The sequence below is a fragment of the Aspergillus sydowii genome (assembly GCF_001890705.1).
Source record: "Aspergillus sydowii CBS 593.65 unplaced genomic scaffold ASPSYscaffold_7, whole genome shotgun sequence".
NCBI lineage: Eukaryota > Fungi > Ascomycota > Eurotiomycetes > Eurotiales > Aspergillaceae > Aspergillus > Aspergillus sydowii.
The window spans coordinates 89,890-101,962 of NW_024467865.1; the positions used below are offsets into that span (position 1 = coordinate 89,890).

The window sequence follows — 12,073 nt, forward strand, 5'->3', positions numbered from 1 at the left end:
TGATAATCAGAGAGAAAGAGAAAACGAGTGTATGATCGGTATAAAGAGCCATCGCAAATTCAGGGGCTGAGTCTGCTAACTATCTGTGTAGTGGGTGCTTCGGTAGGAGCATCCAATAATGGTAGATCCGGAACCCTGGCACTTGAGGCATAGAACTGGTTCGGCACTGGGACGGCGTATGAGGCAATCACAATCGCAATCACACAATTTTATGAACATTCTTTTAGGGTCAAGAGAAGAGATTTATAAATGCAGAGATAACCTTACAGAAGAACGGAAAATCGAGGTCATAATATTAAAATGGTATCATAACCTAGGAGTCTAGTAGAATTTCAACCAGGAATTTCATAAGTCATGCGATTGATATAAATGTTGCAAAGCTCCGGAAACGGTGAGCAGGGCTGCTCTAGACTACACGATATTAGGGCAGTAGGTGACAATAGAAAGGTCAATAGCGTCATTGATACAATAATCATTGACAGCCCTTTGCCCGTAGAACTATTGTAAGTTATAGATTTGCAGATCTTGCATCTGACCATGAAGCCACAGGTTCAAGAAAAATTAAAAGTTGCTTGAGGCTAGAGAGGTATCCACCAATAGCCACGTCCAGCGATGTAAAAAATATTGACAAACATTATAGCCAGAAGAAAGATGAACAACGACGCATTTGTCTTGGGCCACAACACGTTGTATCCATCCCATCGGGGTGATTTCGGGGAGCCGCCGAGTCAGCCTCTCACCATTGACTCTCCCCTTAAGCCTGACACCTTTCCGCCCTACGATAGTGGTATTGGAGGGAGCTCAGGTTCATCCTTTGCATCCGATAGAGACACTGCGCATAGACCACGCAAGAGACCTCATTGCACCGAAAATCTACAATATTCCCCGGAATCTATCTCGATGGCTTTGTCACAGTCATGCGAAGCACATATGGTCATGAGCTCGACCAATTGCACAATTGGGATTATTTGCGAGGACAGGGCGAGGGACCATATATTTCCAGCAAAAGACTGTCCCAAGCATCGGTGTATCAGTTGATGCCCGCAAGGGTACACTTGTTGGCCCTTGAAACTGTCACTGGGGTTTTTATACTATAGTCGGCCTGAAGAGCAACAGCAAGGCGGAGGTGGCCCAAACTACTCAAGTTTCTCTCTCTCTATTGCAGCCTGAATGTCTTTTGAGACGAAAAGCATGCGTCGGCCAAGATAAAACATAATGCTTGGTACCCACGTTATTCAGCCGATTTTTAGTCCTCGAGTTCGCGGATCTTGGTATATTGCTTCTTCGCCATTGCTCCATTGATGATTCCACTACCGCACGTGGATTCGAGTGTAATGATGTAGTCGGGCCATTGTTGAATTAAGCTTAACACATACAGCCATAGGGTACGTAAACAGGGCTTCCTGCCCGCTTACATGTACTTAAGCGATGATTATTAACATGGCTAGAAGTAAAAGGATGGTAAATACCAAGTCTGGTGTAAGCGTGGGTAATATAGGCAAGCGAAATAAGCCTCTAGGGATCCTTGCCTCCTAGACAGTGGAAAGATTTGCTAGGAAAGTATTGGCTATAAAAAGTAAATGTGATTTTTATCAAAAGTGTAGTGATAATTACAGAAATTAAATAGTGGTGCGCAAGGAATGAATAGACAATGATTACCTTCCGCCCATAGCAGTGAAACAAAAGAATGGACACACAAGGTTATACTGCTTTGTACAACACAAGTGAAAGGGCTTAGCGAAACGTCGCCATACATCGTCAAGGACCAAGTTACCCTCAACCACTTCAGTGCTTGGTAGTACCATTTCCCATTGTGACAACGCGGGGGTTGGAAAAGGTGCTCTTCAGGAATTCGCGGGAGTTGTGCTTGCCGTCCTTGATGAACTCGTCGTTCCAGGTCATCCAGAAAGCCCAGGGGATGTTCTTGGAAGCCTGCGCATCCGGGTCCGGAATGGAGCCGACCTCAGCGAGAGCCAGGACGCGCTCGCCCTGAGTAACCTGCTTCAGGCTCTGGTACTTGCCCTCGAGGACCCCATGGTCGCCGGCTTCGGCGTAGTGATCAACGGTGGCAATGTCGCACTTGTCATTACCGGGGTACCAGTTGGGATCGGCGGTGTTGCACACCCACACGAGGTTGTGGATGTTGTGCACACGGGTGATGCGGTCGTAGATGAGGTCCCAGAGCTGCTTAAAGGGTGCAGGGCCCTGAGCTCCCCACCAGAACCATGCGCCCTCGGGCTCGTGGAGGGGGCGAAAGAGAACGGGGACGCCGGCCTCATCCAGGCGTTTGAGCTGGTGGGCAATAGCGTCGATATCGCGGATCAGGAGTCCGTACTCGTTTCCGTTCGCAGCTGCGCTCGGGCTTGCGCTGGGGCTTGCCGAACCGCTCGGGGATGCACTTGCTGATGCACTTGCTGATGCACTTGGGGATACGCTCGGGGATCCGCTGGGGCTTGCAGTGGCGGTCCCGTTCGAGCCTTGGCCGAGTGCATTTGCAAGGTTGAAACAGGTGGACTTGGTATAGAAGCTGTCATACCACGGCTTTTCCTCGGTGTCGGGCACACAGGTCGGGGGGTACCAATGCCAAACAAGGGCGTTGATGCCGCCCTGTTCGTCGAAGCTGATAGCGTCTTCAACGGTCTGACTCTTGCCTCCGTTGATGACAGCAGTGGGCGAGTAGTACATGAGATCGGTGCCCAGGATGGCGGGAGTGACGCCAAAGTTCTGCTGCACCCATTTCAGACTCTTGGGTTCCTGCTGACCGGAGAGGTAGTGCGAGCCGTACTGGGACTGGATATACTTGAGGAGCTCCCTGGCGCGAGGAGTGGCAGCCTTGTCGATGTTGTCGTAGGACAGCCCGGCGACCAGCGACGAGGCGAGAAGGGCAATGAAAGATTGTTTGCACAGCATTTTGCAATATCACCAGCGAGGCGTGTTAGAAAAGAATGGAATGAATGAATGAGCGAGTGATTGTTGTAGATTGCTGTGAATGCAATGAGTGGCATGGCGCCTTCTTATAAGTTTAACAAGGACTCGACCCATGGTCCTTTCGCATCAAGCTGAAACTACTGTGTAGCTCATGGCTCCATGTACAGACCATTCTTTTATTAATATTAATCAAGCATAATCCGCAGTGGGGGGCCACGACGAACTCTACATTGTGATGCCATTCGCCATGCCAGAACCTCACCTTATCCAGGCGTTTCAGGCAGACGAACTGGCCCCTTGATCTGCACACTGTCTTGAAACGGGCTGCACAGACTGGCCAAAATTCCGGCGAATTGGGACCCTCGCGGGGTCCTCGTATTCCAGGATGACGACGACAGTGCTCTTAGCTCGAGGGTGATCTGCAGAGGCTCCAGATGGACAGGCCAATGCCAGCACGCGGAGCCCACTGCCCGAATCGGAGATCGCAAGGCTCGGGCAATCGATTTGGCCTCTTGCCTGATCAGGTTCGGGGTGATGCCAAAATCTCCGAACTCCATGGGGCCAAAAACTGATATGGCCGGGCCGATCACCCACGGGATATTGTCCCGATCGGTTACCTGCGGCTGTTACAACTTACGGTCCACCTCAGTCGTTGCTCTTGCGGAGCGGTTCGCGAATTCATGTGTGGAAGCATAAGCCCACGAACAGGACATCACATTCAGAGAATGTCATGGCGTCACTGGGAAACCGAGTCTAACAAAGCCAGTAATGCCAGGCTTTCTCTTGCTCACTTGTAGCTTGGAGCCGTCTATCTCCAACGGAGTGCGAAACCGAATGCGAACAATATGATGCTTGAGATATTAAGATCCCCATACCTCCCTGGAAGACGCGTAAGACCAAGCATGAATCAGATTGAACACTAACCTGTTGCTGACACCGAGGTGGGTGAGCAATTTTGCGTATCTCGGTGTGCGTAAAAGCTACACGATTGATGGCAGTTTAAATGCGTCATGGATCACCGCTGCAACGCGCAGAGGACATTGGACGCGTGCTCTATCGGGCTAATTCGAAGTCTCTCACTGCGGTTGGGCACTGGGGACGGTGGCTTGGAGAAACTGTCTTTGAGGCCCTGGAAGACTCGGCTTGCTAGTCCCAACCCAATAGGCCAGTCTGATGTACGAATCACGGCGGCAATAGATGAAAGAGTGAGGGATTTCGGTGTTGAAATTGAAGCCAGTTAGGAAAGATTCACGATAGGCTTCTTTGACCATTTACGAATCTTGGAGTTCCATTCAACAATTAATCATAGATTAGCAGTGGGTTGGGTTTGGATAACCGAGTACTATTATTGATAAATCTGCGTTGTCACAAATAGCCCTAAGCTCATCCAAAATCTCTATACTCAGCCTATCTGCCTTCTACTGCTTCTCCAACATCACAACTCGACTGCCATAATCAGAATCAAAGACGAATTGCAGCCCAAGGTTCATCAGAGTTGCCCCAGAGTACACTACCTTTCCATCGACCTTGTACAAAGCCTGCGCATCCAAGCCTTGCAGCTTGATACGCGGCCAAGCATGATTCACGTTCGGAGAGAGTTGGAAGACAAATAGCACGGCTTGCTGGCCATCTTCAGCGATAAACAAGGCAGCAGGCCAATTCGACTCCTCCGGTAGGTTCAACCGCCACAGGTCACCCGTGAGCACAATGGGGTTCACCTTTTCAGCAATGGCAATAAGCTCCGGCAGAGCAGCTTTTTCTTCCTCAAGCATCTCAGCCGGGTCAAGCTCCAGCCCAAATGATCCGCCCATCATCGCGACATGGCCACGGAATGACAATGGAACAGTCCGGCCAGTCTGGCCGTTTGGCACGGCGGACAGGTGAGCTCCCATCGCGCTAGGCGGATAGGCGAGCGAAGTGCCCAACTGGATAGATATACGACTGACGGCATCGGTGTTATCCGAGGTCCAGCTCTGCGGGAAATAGTGTAAAATGCCTGCGTCGAAGCGGCCTCCACCCGAGGCGCAGCCTTCCCAAAGGACGTCTGGGAATCGTGTCGTAAGCTCACCAAGTACGCGGTATAAGCCGAGCATATAAGCGTGGGCTGTGGCTGGCGAAGGCAGCTGGTGGATGGCCCGGTTGTTATCCCACTTGACATAAGTGATATCGGCGCTTTTAAGGATGTTCGAAACGGCCTCGATAATAAAGTCTTGGACTTCTGGAAGTGCGAGATTCAGTACAAGCTGGCTGCGGCCCTCGGTGCGTGGGTATCGTCCTGCATGTAAAGCCCAGTCCGGATGCTTGTGATATAACGTTGAGTTTGGATTTACCATCTCCGGCTCGACCCAGATACCGAAGCGCAAGTTTGTTGACGTATTTGCTGCTGTTAGATGCGTGATGTTGTATACTAAAGGCTCTAGGCCATTTGGAAACCGCTCCGGGTTTGGTACCCAGTCACCCAGTCCGGCAGTATCGTCGACACGCGGATATTCATCGCCAAACCAGCCGTCATCCAGAACAAAGAGCTTAGCACCAACATCTGCTGACTCCTTCGCCAGATCGTAGATCCGGCTTTCGTTGTAGTCAAAGACCAGCCCTTCCCAGCTATTAAGCAATGTAGGGCGATCACTGGTGGCAAACTTGCTCTTGATAAGATGATTGCGATATAAGCGATGCAGAGAGCGTGACATGCCACCGATCCCATCCTTGGAGTATACCGCGACGCACTCTGGTGATGTGAGAGTCTCGCCAGGCGGCAGGGTCCAGGATAGCTGGTCAGGATTGAGCCCCAAGAGTGCACGCGTCAGGCCCTGTGAGCCCTTCTCAACATCTACAGAGAAGGAGCCCGTGTAAATGAGGGGAAACCCCCATGTCTCTCCATGGGACTCTGTGGCCGAGGGTTCCATCAACGCCAAAAAAGGGTTATGGAAGTGAGATGAGTAGCCGGCGGAGCTTCCAAAGCTTTGGACACCGTACTCGACCTTTGTTCTCTCGCGACTCGCTTCCCTTGCCCAATCTCCACGAAGGCTGATCATGTCCAGATCTGCAACAGGCAAATCAACGCTCAGACTGGCCAGGGCTTCGACGGTGATATTTGCCTTTCCGTGGTTCGTGATATTGACGCTGCGCGCAATGGCGTCGTACTCTGGGAAGATTGAGTACGACAGGTCCGCCGCAACGTCGCTGTACTCGTCGTATAGATGAACAACCAAGGTGCTGACGTCTTCTTCCGCGCCCATGGTGGCTGGCAGGCCCGGCAGTGCAGATTTCCCGCGACTGATCTTGTGCGATTTATATTGCAAGTCGGAAATTTCATACCCTGGTGACTCACGAATGCGCACCGCGGGGATCCGGAAGTCGCCTAGTCCTTGCTCTGGAAACTCGCGACGCACACGGCCTTCGAACCCGGCCCAGCCATTAAGCTCGCCCAGAGCCTCCTGCGGGATGTCACCAGTGACGATGCCGCCGAAGTGGTCTCCTAGCAGCTTACCCGTTGCGTTGTCCACGTGGAAACGGTACGACATCGTCTTGCCATTGAGGGAAAAGGATGTACCGTCTGCCACGATTGCTATAGAAGGCATGGTTAGGCCTTTGGCAGTGAAGAAAGGAATCGAAGGAGTACTAACGGTTTGCGTTTGAGTCCTGAGCCAGGACAGCCGGGGAGAATGAAAGCATTGCTATGAGGCCTGAGGCAAACGGAGCTCCCCTTGATAAAACCATCTTGGCCGTCTGCCTATTCTCGTAGATTCGCCGGAATGTGATTTAAAAGAAACCAAAGGCACAGAGAGCCATGCCTTTATATAATGTACCCCAGACTGTGGGGAGGCTACATGGACAAAGCGGGGTGACAATTTCCAAACTATACGAACCCATTAATTACCTCAAACTTGGGGTCAATGGCACCGGACGGAACAAAACAGGGGAAATACCGGCGTGAGCTGTCTACTGTAGCCATATTAAGCGGTGTTTGCGCGCTGGAGGATGCGGGTTGCAAATGAAGAAATGCCGGGAAATCTCCATGTGGCCGACAGCCTCTGACACCTCCCATTGGTTTGGACCTTGCAACAAATATCTTTTTATCCGCCCACTCCGTAACGGATTCAGTAGGTGGTGCAAGTACATGACGTAGCCAACGCAAAACAAGAGATATTCCCCGCACGGTTGATCGTTCCTAACCCTAAATACGTAAAATCACCCAACAACGGCCCGCAGAATCAGAACTTGGCGGTGCATCAGCATTCAAGGGAAGAACCAAGCCGTCACAGTCTGCGGACTCTTGTACCTTCCTCCGAAAACTTTTATAGATTTCTAACACCATTTTGTGTTGAGATATTAAAGCTTTACTTGTTAACATAACTTAAATATTTTATGATCAGTAGACAGGAATATATACCTCCTGGTCGTACAAAGCCTTGCCGATTTGCTGCGTGAGAGGGTATTCTTGCTTGCGATGAAACAAATGGACTAGCAGACTCAGAGACAAGCACTGTTGACTGGCCCTATTTTTAGGTCAAGGGCTGTGATCAGATGTAGCAAGAGTGACAATAGCATACCTTCAGGGCCTAATCTGATCTCATGGTAGAGGAGCGCCTGGGCGATGGCACAGAACTTCTTGGATAGAAGACAGAAACTTTTCAAGACTGGAGTGGTACTAATACAGTCCAGAACGATCAAAACGATTTCTGGCGGTAGACCACTATACTGCATGCTGTGATAGTTGAATAGTTACCGAATTTCAGGGGCGATATCTCACTCTCAGTCTGCCTGAACAATAGTCAGTTTACTTACCATAGATTAGTTTTGAGGAGTCCAGACTTACAGAGCTGACCATATCCAGCCGAATCGCTGTTATCAATACAGGTAAAGCGACATGGTGTCGACATGAACGCAATATGTTTTTTAGAAACCTGCCCGAGAACTGTCCCCTACGATGGCGTGTGTACTCGAACTAGGAGTTCCAAGGCTAAGAGTGGGTTAAGAGTGAGTAGACTCTGATGTGTGCCAGCGGTGGATGGCTCTCTACTGTAATATTTAAGTAGTTAGTTGAATAACTATGATTATTCAGTCATCGCCGGTGATTGTCCCTGGCTTAGGATATTATTTGTTTACGCATGCAATCATATTCGAATAATGCTCCCAGTTGGTTCAGCAATACAGAACCTCGCTCATTCACTAAACGACTAAAATACCGACCTGACGAATATGAACGTTAGGCTGATTAGGTACCGATCCCACATATAAAACGATCGATTGCCCATTTCATCAGGCTTCGATTATCCAGCTTTTTTCTAAGGTGTAACAATGTTGAAGTTTGGGTCGCCCGGGTCGAGCAAGGATGATAATGTGTCAAGTGCCGTCTTGTCACCGTCAATCTTGATCCCTGCCTTCTCCAGAGCCTCAGTATTAGGCCCATGCACCGCGAGCGCAGTAAGCTGCTTGGCAGTCCCTGTTAGGGTCACATCAATGCTGCCAGACTGCGGGGCCTTGCTGTAAAGAAGAGCACCGTTCGAAAGCCACAAATGGTAGATAACTTTCTTGTCGAGGACAAAAACATCGATAGACAGTTTTTTGACCCAAGCCTTCGGACCGTTGATTTTGACAGCAAGGGCATCGAAAAGCATCTCGGGTGTGAGCTGCGACACCATATCAGCCGAAGCTGTCTGTGTAGGCGTTCCAAAGCTTCCCCCACGCAATTCTGTCATCCCCGATATGAAGAAGTTTCTCCAGGGGCCGTTCTCTGAGCCGTACCCTAGTTGCTCGTATACGTCGGCTAGAAGGGCTCGAGCCTCTGAGTTATGGGGTTCGGCAAAGACTGCATGGTTCAAAACTTCGACTGCCCAGCGGAAGTCGCCGGTATCGAATGCCTCGCGCCCCTTGCTAATAATTTGTTCCATTCCTCCCGCGAGTTGAATGTAGCGCTTGGCCCTCTCTACAGGCACGTGCTCCCAAAGATGGGCCGGGTTGCCATCAAACCAGCCCATGTAGCGCTGGTATATAGCCTTCACATTGTGGCTCATAGAACCATAGTAGCCGCGGGCGCTCCAGGTTCTATCAAGCGCAGGAGGTAGACTCATCATCTCAGAAATCTCAGGACCATTGTATCCTTTGTTCAGTAGGCGGAGTGTTTGACCATGGACATACGCGTATAGGTCGCGCTGGGAGGTGAGGAACTCAACAACCTCCTCAGCACCCCAGGTAGGCCAGTGATGGGATGCAAAGACAACCTCAGCTTGACCGCCAAACATGTCAATAGTCTCAGTCAAGTACTTAGCCCAGCTATATGAGTCGCGGACCTCAGCTCCACGCAACGTAAGTATATTGTGAAATGTGTGGGTGGCATCCTCAGCAGCGCATAATGCTTTAAATTTTGGGAAGTAGATGAGCATCTCTGCAGGTGCCTCAGTGTGCGGTGCCATCTGAAACACCATGTCAATGCCGTCAATGGTTCTCTTCTCGCCGGTGTAGCTAATTTCGTCATTTGGCGCGATAAGAGTGATAGTTCCGGTCGAGACGGTCTGTCCGAGACCAGCACCAATCTGACCCCTAGGTCCCCGGCTGAGAGCTGCACCAAACATGTACGCAGAGCGTCGGCTCATGGCAGTACCTGCAAAGACATTCTCGGATACGGCATGCTCGAGAAACCCCTGCGGTGCAAGGACCTTGATGTCTTTGTTATCAATATCCTCATCCGTGACAAAGCCTTTAACGCCACCAAAATGGTCAACATGCGAATGCGTGTAGATAATGGCCTTGATATCCCTTTCAGTGCCACGATGCTCCTGGTAGAGGGCGAGCGCAGCGGCGCCAGTCTCCTCTGAAGTGAGGGGGTCAATGACAATAACGCCTTCGTCGCCTTCTATGAATGTTGTATGCGAGAGGTCAAGCCCGCGTACCTGATAGATACCTTGTGTGACCAGGTAGAGCCCATCGAGGTTAGCAAGCCGCGACTGGCGCCACAGACTTGGATTCGCAGTGTCTGGTGCGTCTTCCTCCAGGAACTTGTAGACGTCATTGTTCCACACAACCTCATCCTTGTCATTCTTGACGATGTTGGGCTTGAGGCGGCCCTTGAAGCCTCTCTTCGCATTATCGAAATCTCGTGTATCATTGAAGGGCAGACTCTGTCGAATCTGCTCCTGCTGATCGATAATGAAATGGTTTGCAGGCTTAGATTGCCCCATATTGACTTTATCGGGACCGAGTGCTTGCGCGAACAAGAAAAGCAAGAAGGCGAAGGGCCACAAGAATTTGGTCTGCTCCATATTGTGGGGCGATTTATCGAGTTTGCATGCAAAAGGAAACGAAGAGGGAGTCGTGATGTCACAGTAGAGTGACAGGTTGCATTGATCTTTATATAGATCCTCATTAGCCGCACCACCAGACAGCCAGCCGAGAGTCTCGGTGATCGGCACGGGCCAGTAGACCTGCTCGCCGAAGTTTCGTCGATCCCGGGTTGGAAGGGTATCAATCAAAATTACATATCTCGTCAGTCACTACCTGCTCATTGTTCCGTAGCCGGAAATTTCCTCTGAACGGCCTAGGTATTGGCCTGCACGATGTCCATCGGGGAGTCAAGTGTGGCTATGCATGTTCGCGCGGATTTGCAATGGAGCATTGATAGTTACGATGGTATGACTCTTATATTGTATATTGTGCTGTACTACTGGACAGCAAAAAAGGCTGCTCGAAACATTTCGGCAACCCGTCATTGGTTTACAACACCGTCCCGTAAGAGCAATAATAATTTGCTCTCGGGTGATTCTGTATAGCGGGACGAAGACTCTCAAGAATAGACGAGATCTCGTGAGCTTGAAACCGGCCGGAAAGATTCTGGTTCAGGTACAAGAATGGGTATAAAAAACAAAAGCACGTGTTTACAAGTCATTCGATAGCCATGGTTTGTTTGACCCACACATCGAGTCTCGGTAGACAAGTACCTGGGAAATCTGTATATGATACGGATTACCGAAGCTCGGCAACTCCCTTGGCAGTTAGAAGATCGAAAGAGGCCGCCAGACCGAGCCCAGTAGCCTCGGACCGAAGAAGAAGGGCGAGAGAACGAATCCCTTCAGACTCGAGTCGTTCACTACACTCAGCCTACCGTAGCCCATGTACCAATGGGACAACAACCAACATTCCTTCGTTGAGGTCGATTGCCCAGAGACGGTAAATCTAAAGGTCTGATACCGGCCCAACTATGCCATAGGGAAGGGCCTTTAAAAGTTACCCGAGGCATCTAAAAGATCAAGCGTTCTATTCTTTTTAACATGATCATGGCAGAGGGCCGGCATGGAGTCGTGGTGGTTGACTCACTTATTTTGTAGTTTCAATATTTAATATATCACCCCTCGGCATACCTTCAATTAAGGCGCCAAAGTGATCCTGCCCTAATTCCACCAATTCTAGCTCGATAAATTCGCTGAAATGCGGCCTTAATCTTTCAGAGGTACCGCTAAAGGGTTCAAGGTTTGGAACAAGGCAATAAATCATCGTTTTAGAGGGTTAAGATCAGATGAAAATGCAGGCCTAACGTCCCTGGATGAGTGAATAATAGCATTATCCCCGTCATTTGACCAAGATCAGAATGACCGTCGCTCCGAATTGCAGTCCAAATAAGTATAGAAAAGGCCTTATATACTCCTTTCTTTTCCAATTTTCATTCAGTTGGTTGAGTAGCCAGCACCAAACCCTCGCTTACCTTTTCCGGTATTCACGGAACATTCGTCGACGAATATAACCCTCCTCCACGCCATAGCATCCCAGTATTGGTGCGCCAAAGCGAACCCTAAGCATTTTCTAGCATTCCCTGCCGTTAACCAGGTCTTGCATTGTACTCTAATGCCTACAACCGCTTTTTTGTGAAGAATGGCACTGTTGGGGGCAGTCGAATCGATTGTTTCACGAATAAAGTCGTACATGTTAAGAGGATTCCCTTTAGCATACGAAGATAATGCATTCCGTCTTCGTTTTACTAGGCTGAATATGCCGTAGACGTGTTCTACGTGTGATTTATGATGAATTTGTAGAGGGTTGAAAACGCGTCCCGCTGGGGGAACGCGACTTCGTACGAATATTTATGTGCTGTCTGTATATCTGCCTATACTTCCTTCTATTCATAGACTACCCGAACCAACAGCCATATATT

The 12,073-nt window shown here is 49.9% G+C and overlaps 4 protein-coding genes across 4 annotated transcripts; all 4 read right to left on the bottom strand.

Annotated features, from left to right (window-relative positions):
* Nucleotides 1-1,563: 1,563 nt before the first annotated feature.
* Nucleotides 1,564-3,050, bottom strand: ASPSYDRAFT_46448 (uncharacterized protein). The gene has a single exon (XM_040847230.1). The coding sequence runs from the start codon at nt 2,908-2,910 to the stop codon at nt 1,786-1,788; it is 1,125 nt and encodes a 374-aa protein (XP_040701109.1). The 5' UTR covers nt 2,911-3,050; the 3' UTR covers nt 1,564-1,785.
* Nucleotides 3,051-4,221: 1,171 nt separating this feature from the next.
* On the bottom strand, nt 4,222-6,701 carry ASPSYDRAFT_204621 (alpha-galactosidase). The gene is made up of 2 exons (XM_040843863.1): nt 6,555-6,701; nt 4,222-6,496 (listed from the first exon to the last, which is right to left on the bottom strand). The coding sequence occupies exons 1-2, from the start codon at nt 6,646-6,648 to the stop codon at nt 4,347-4,349; spliced, it is 2,244 nt and encodes a 747-aa protein (XP_040701110.1). The 5' UTR covers nt 6,649-6,701; the 3' UTR covers nt 4,222-4,346.
* A 599-nt stretch (nt 6,702-7,300) lies between these two features.
* On the bottom strand, nt 7,301-7,938 carry ASPSYDRAFT_1179299 (uncharacterized protein; the record flags this gene model as incomplete). Its single annotated transcript, XM_040840344.1, has 3 exons — nt 7,717-7,938; nt 7,482-7,636; nt 7,301-7,392 (listed from the first exon to the last, which is right to left on the bottom strand). The coding sequence occupies exons 1-3, from the start codon at nt 7,809-7,811 to the stop codon at nt 7,301-7,303; spliced, it is 342 nt and encodes a 113-aa protein (XP_040701111.1). The 5' UTR covers nt 7,812-7,938.
* A 278-nt stretch (nt 7,939-8,216) lies between these two features.
* Nucleotides 8,217-10,190, bottom strand: ASPSYDRAFT_204622 (alkyl/aryl-sulfatase; the record flags this gene model as incomplete). Its single annotated transcript, XM_040843864.1, has 1 exon — nt 8,217-10,190. The coding sequence occupies one exon, from the start codon at nt 10,188-10,190 to the stop codon at nt 8,217-8,219; it is 1,974 nt and encodes a 657-aa protein (XP_040701112.1).
* Between the last annotated feature and the right edge of the window lie 1,883 nt (nt 10,191-12,073).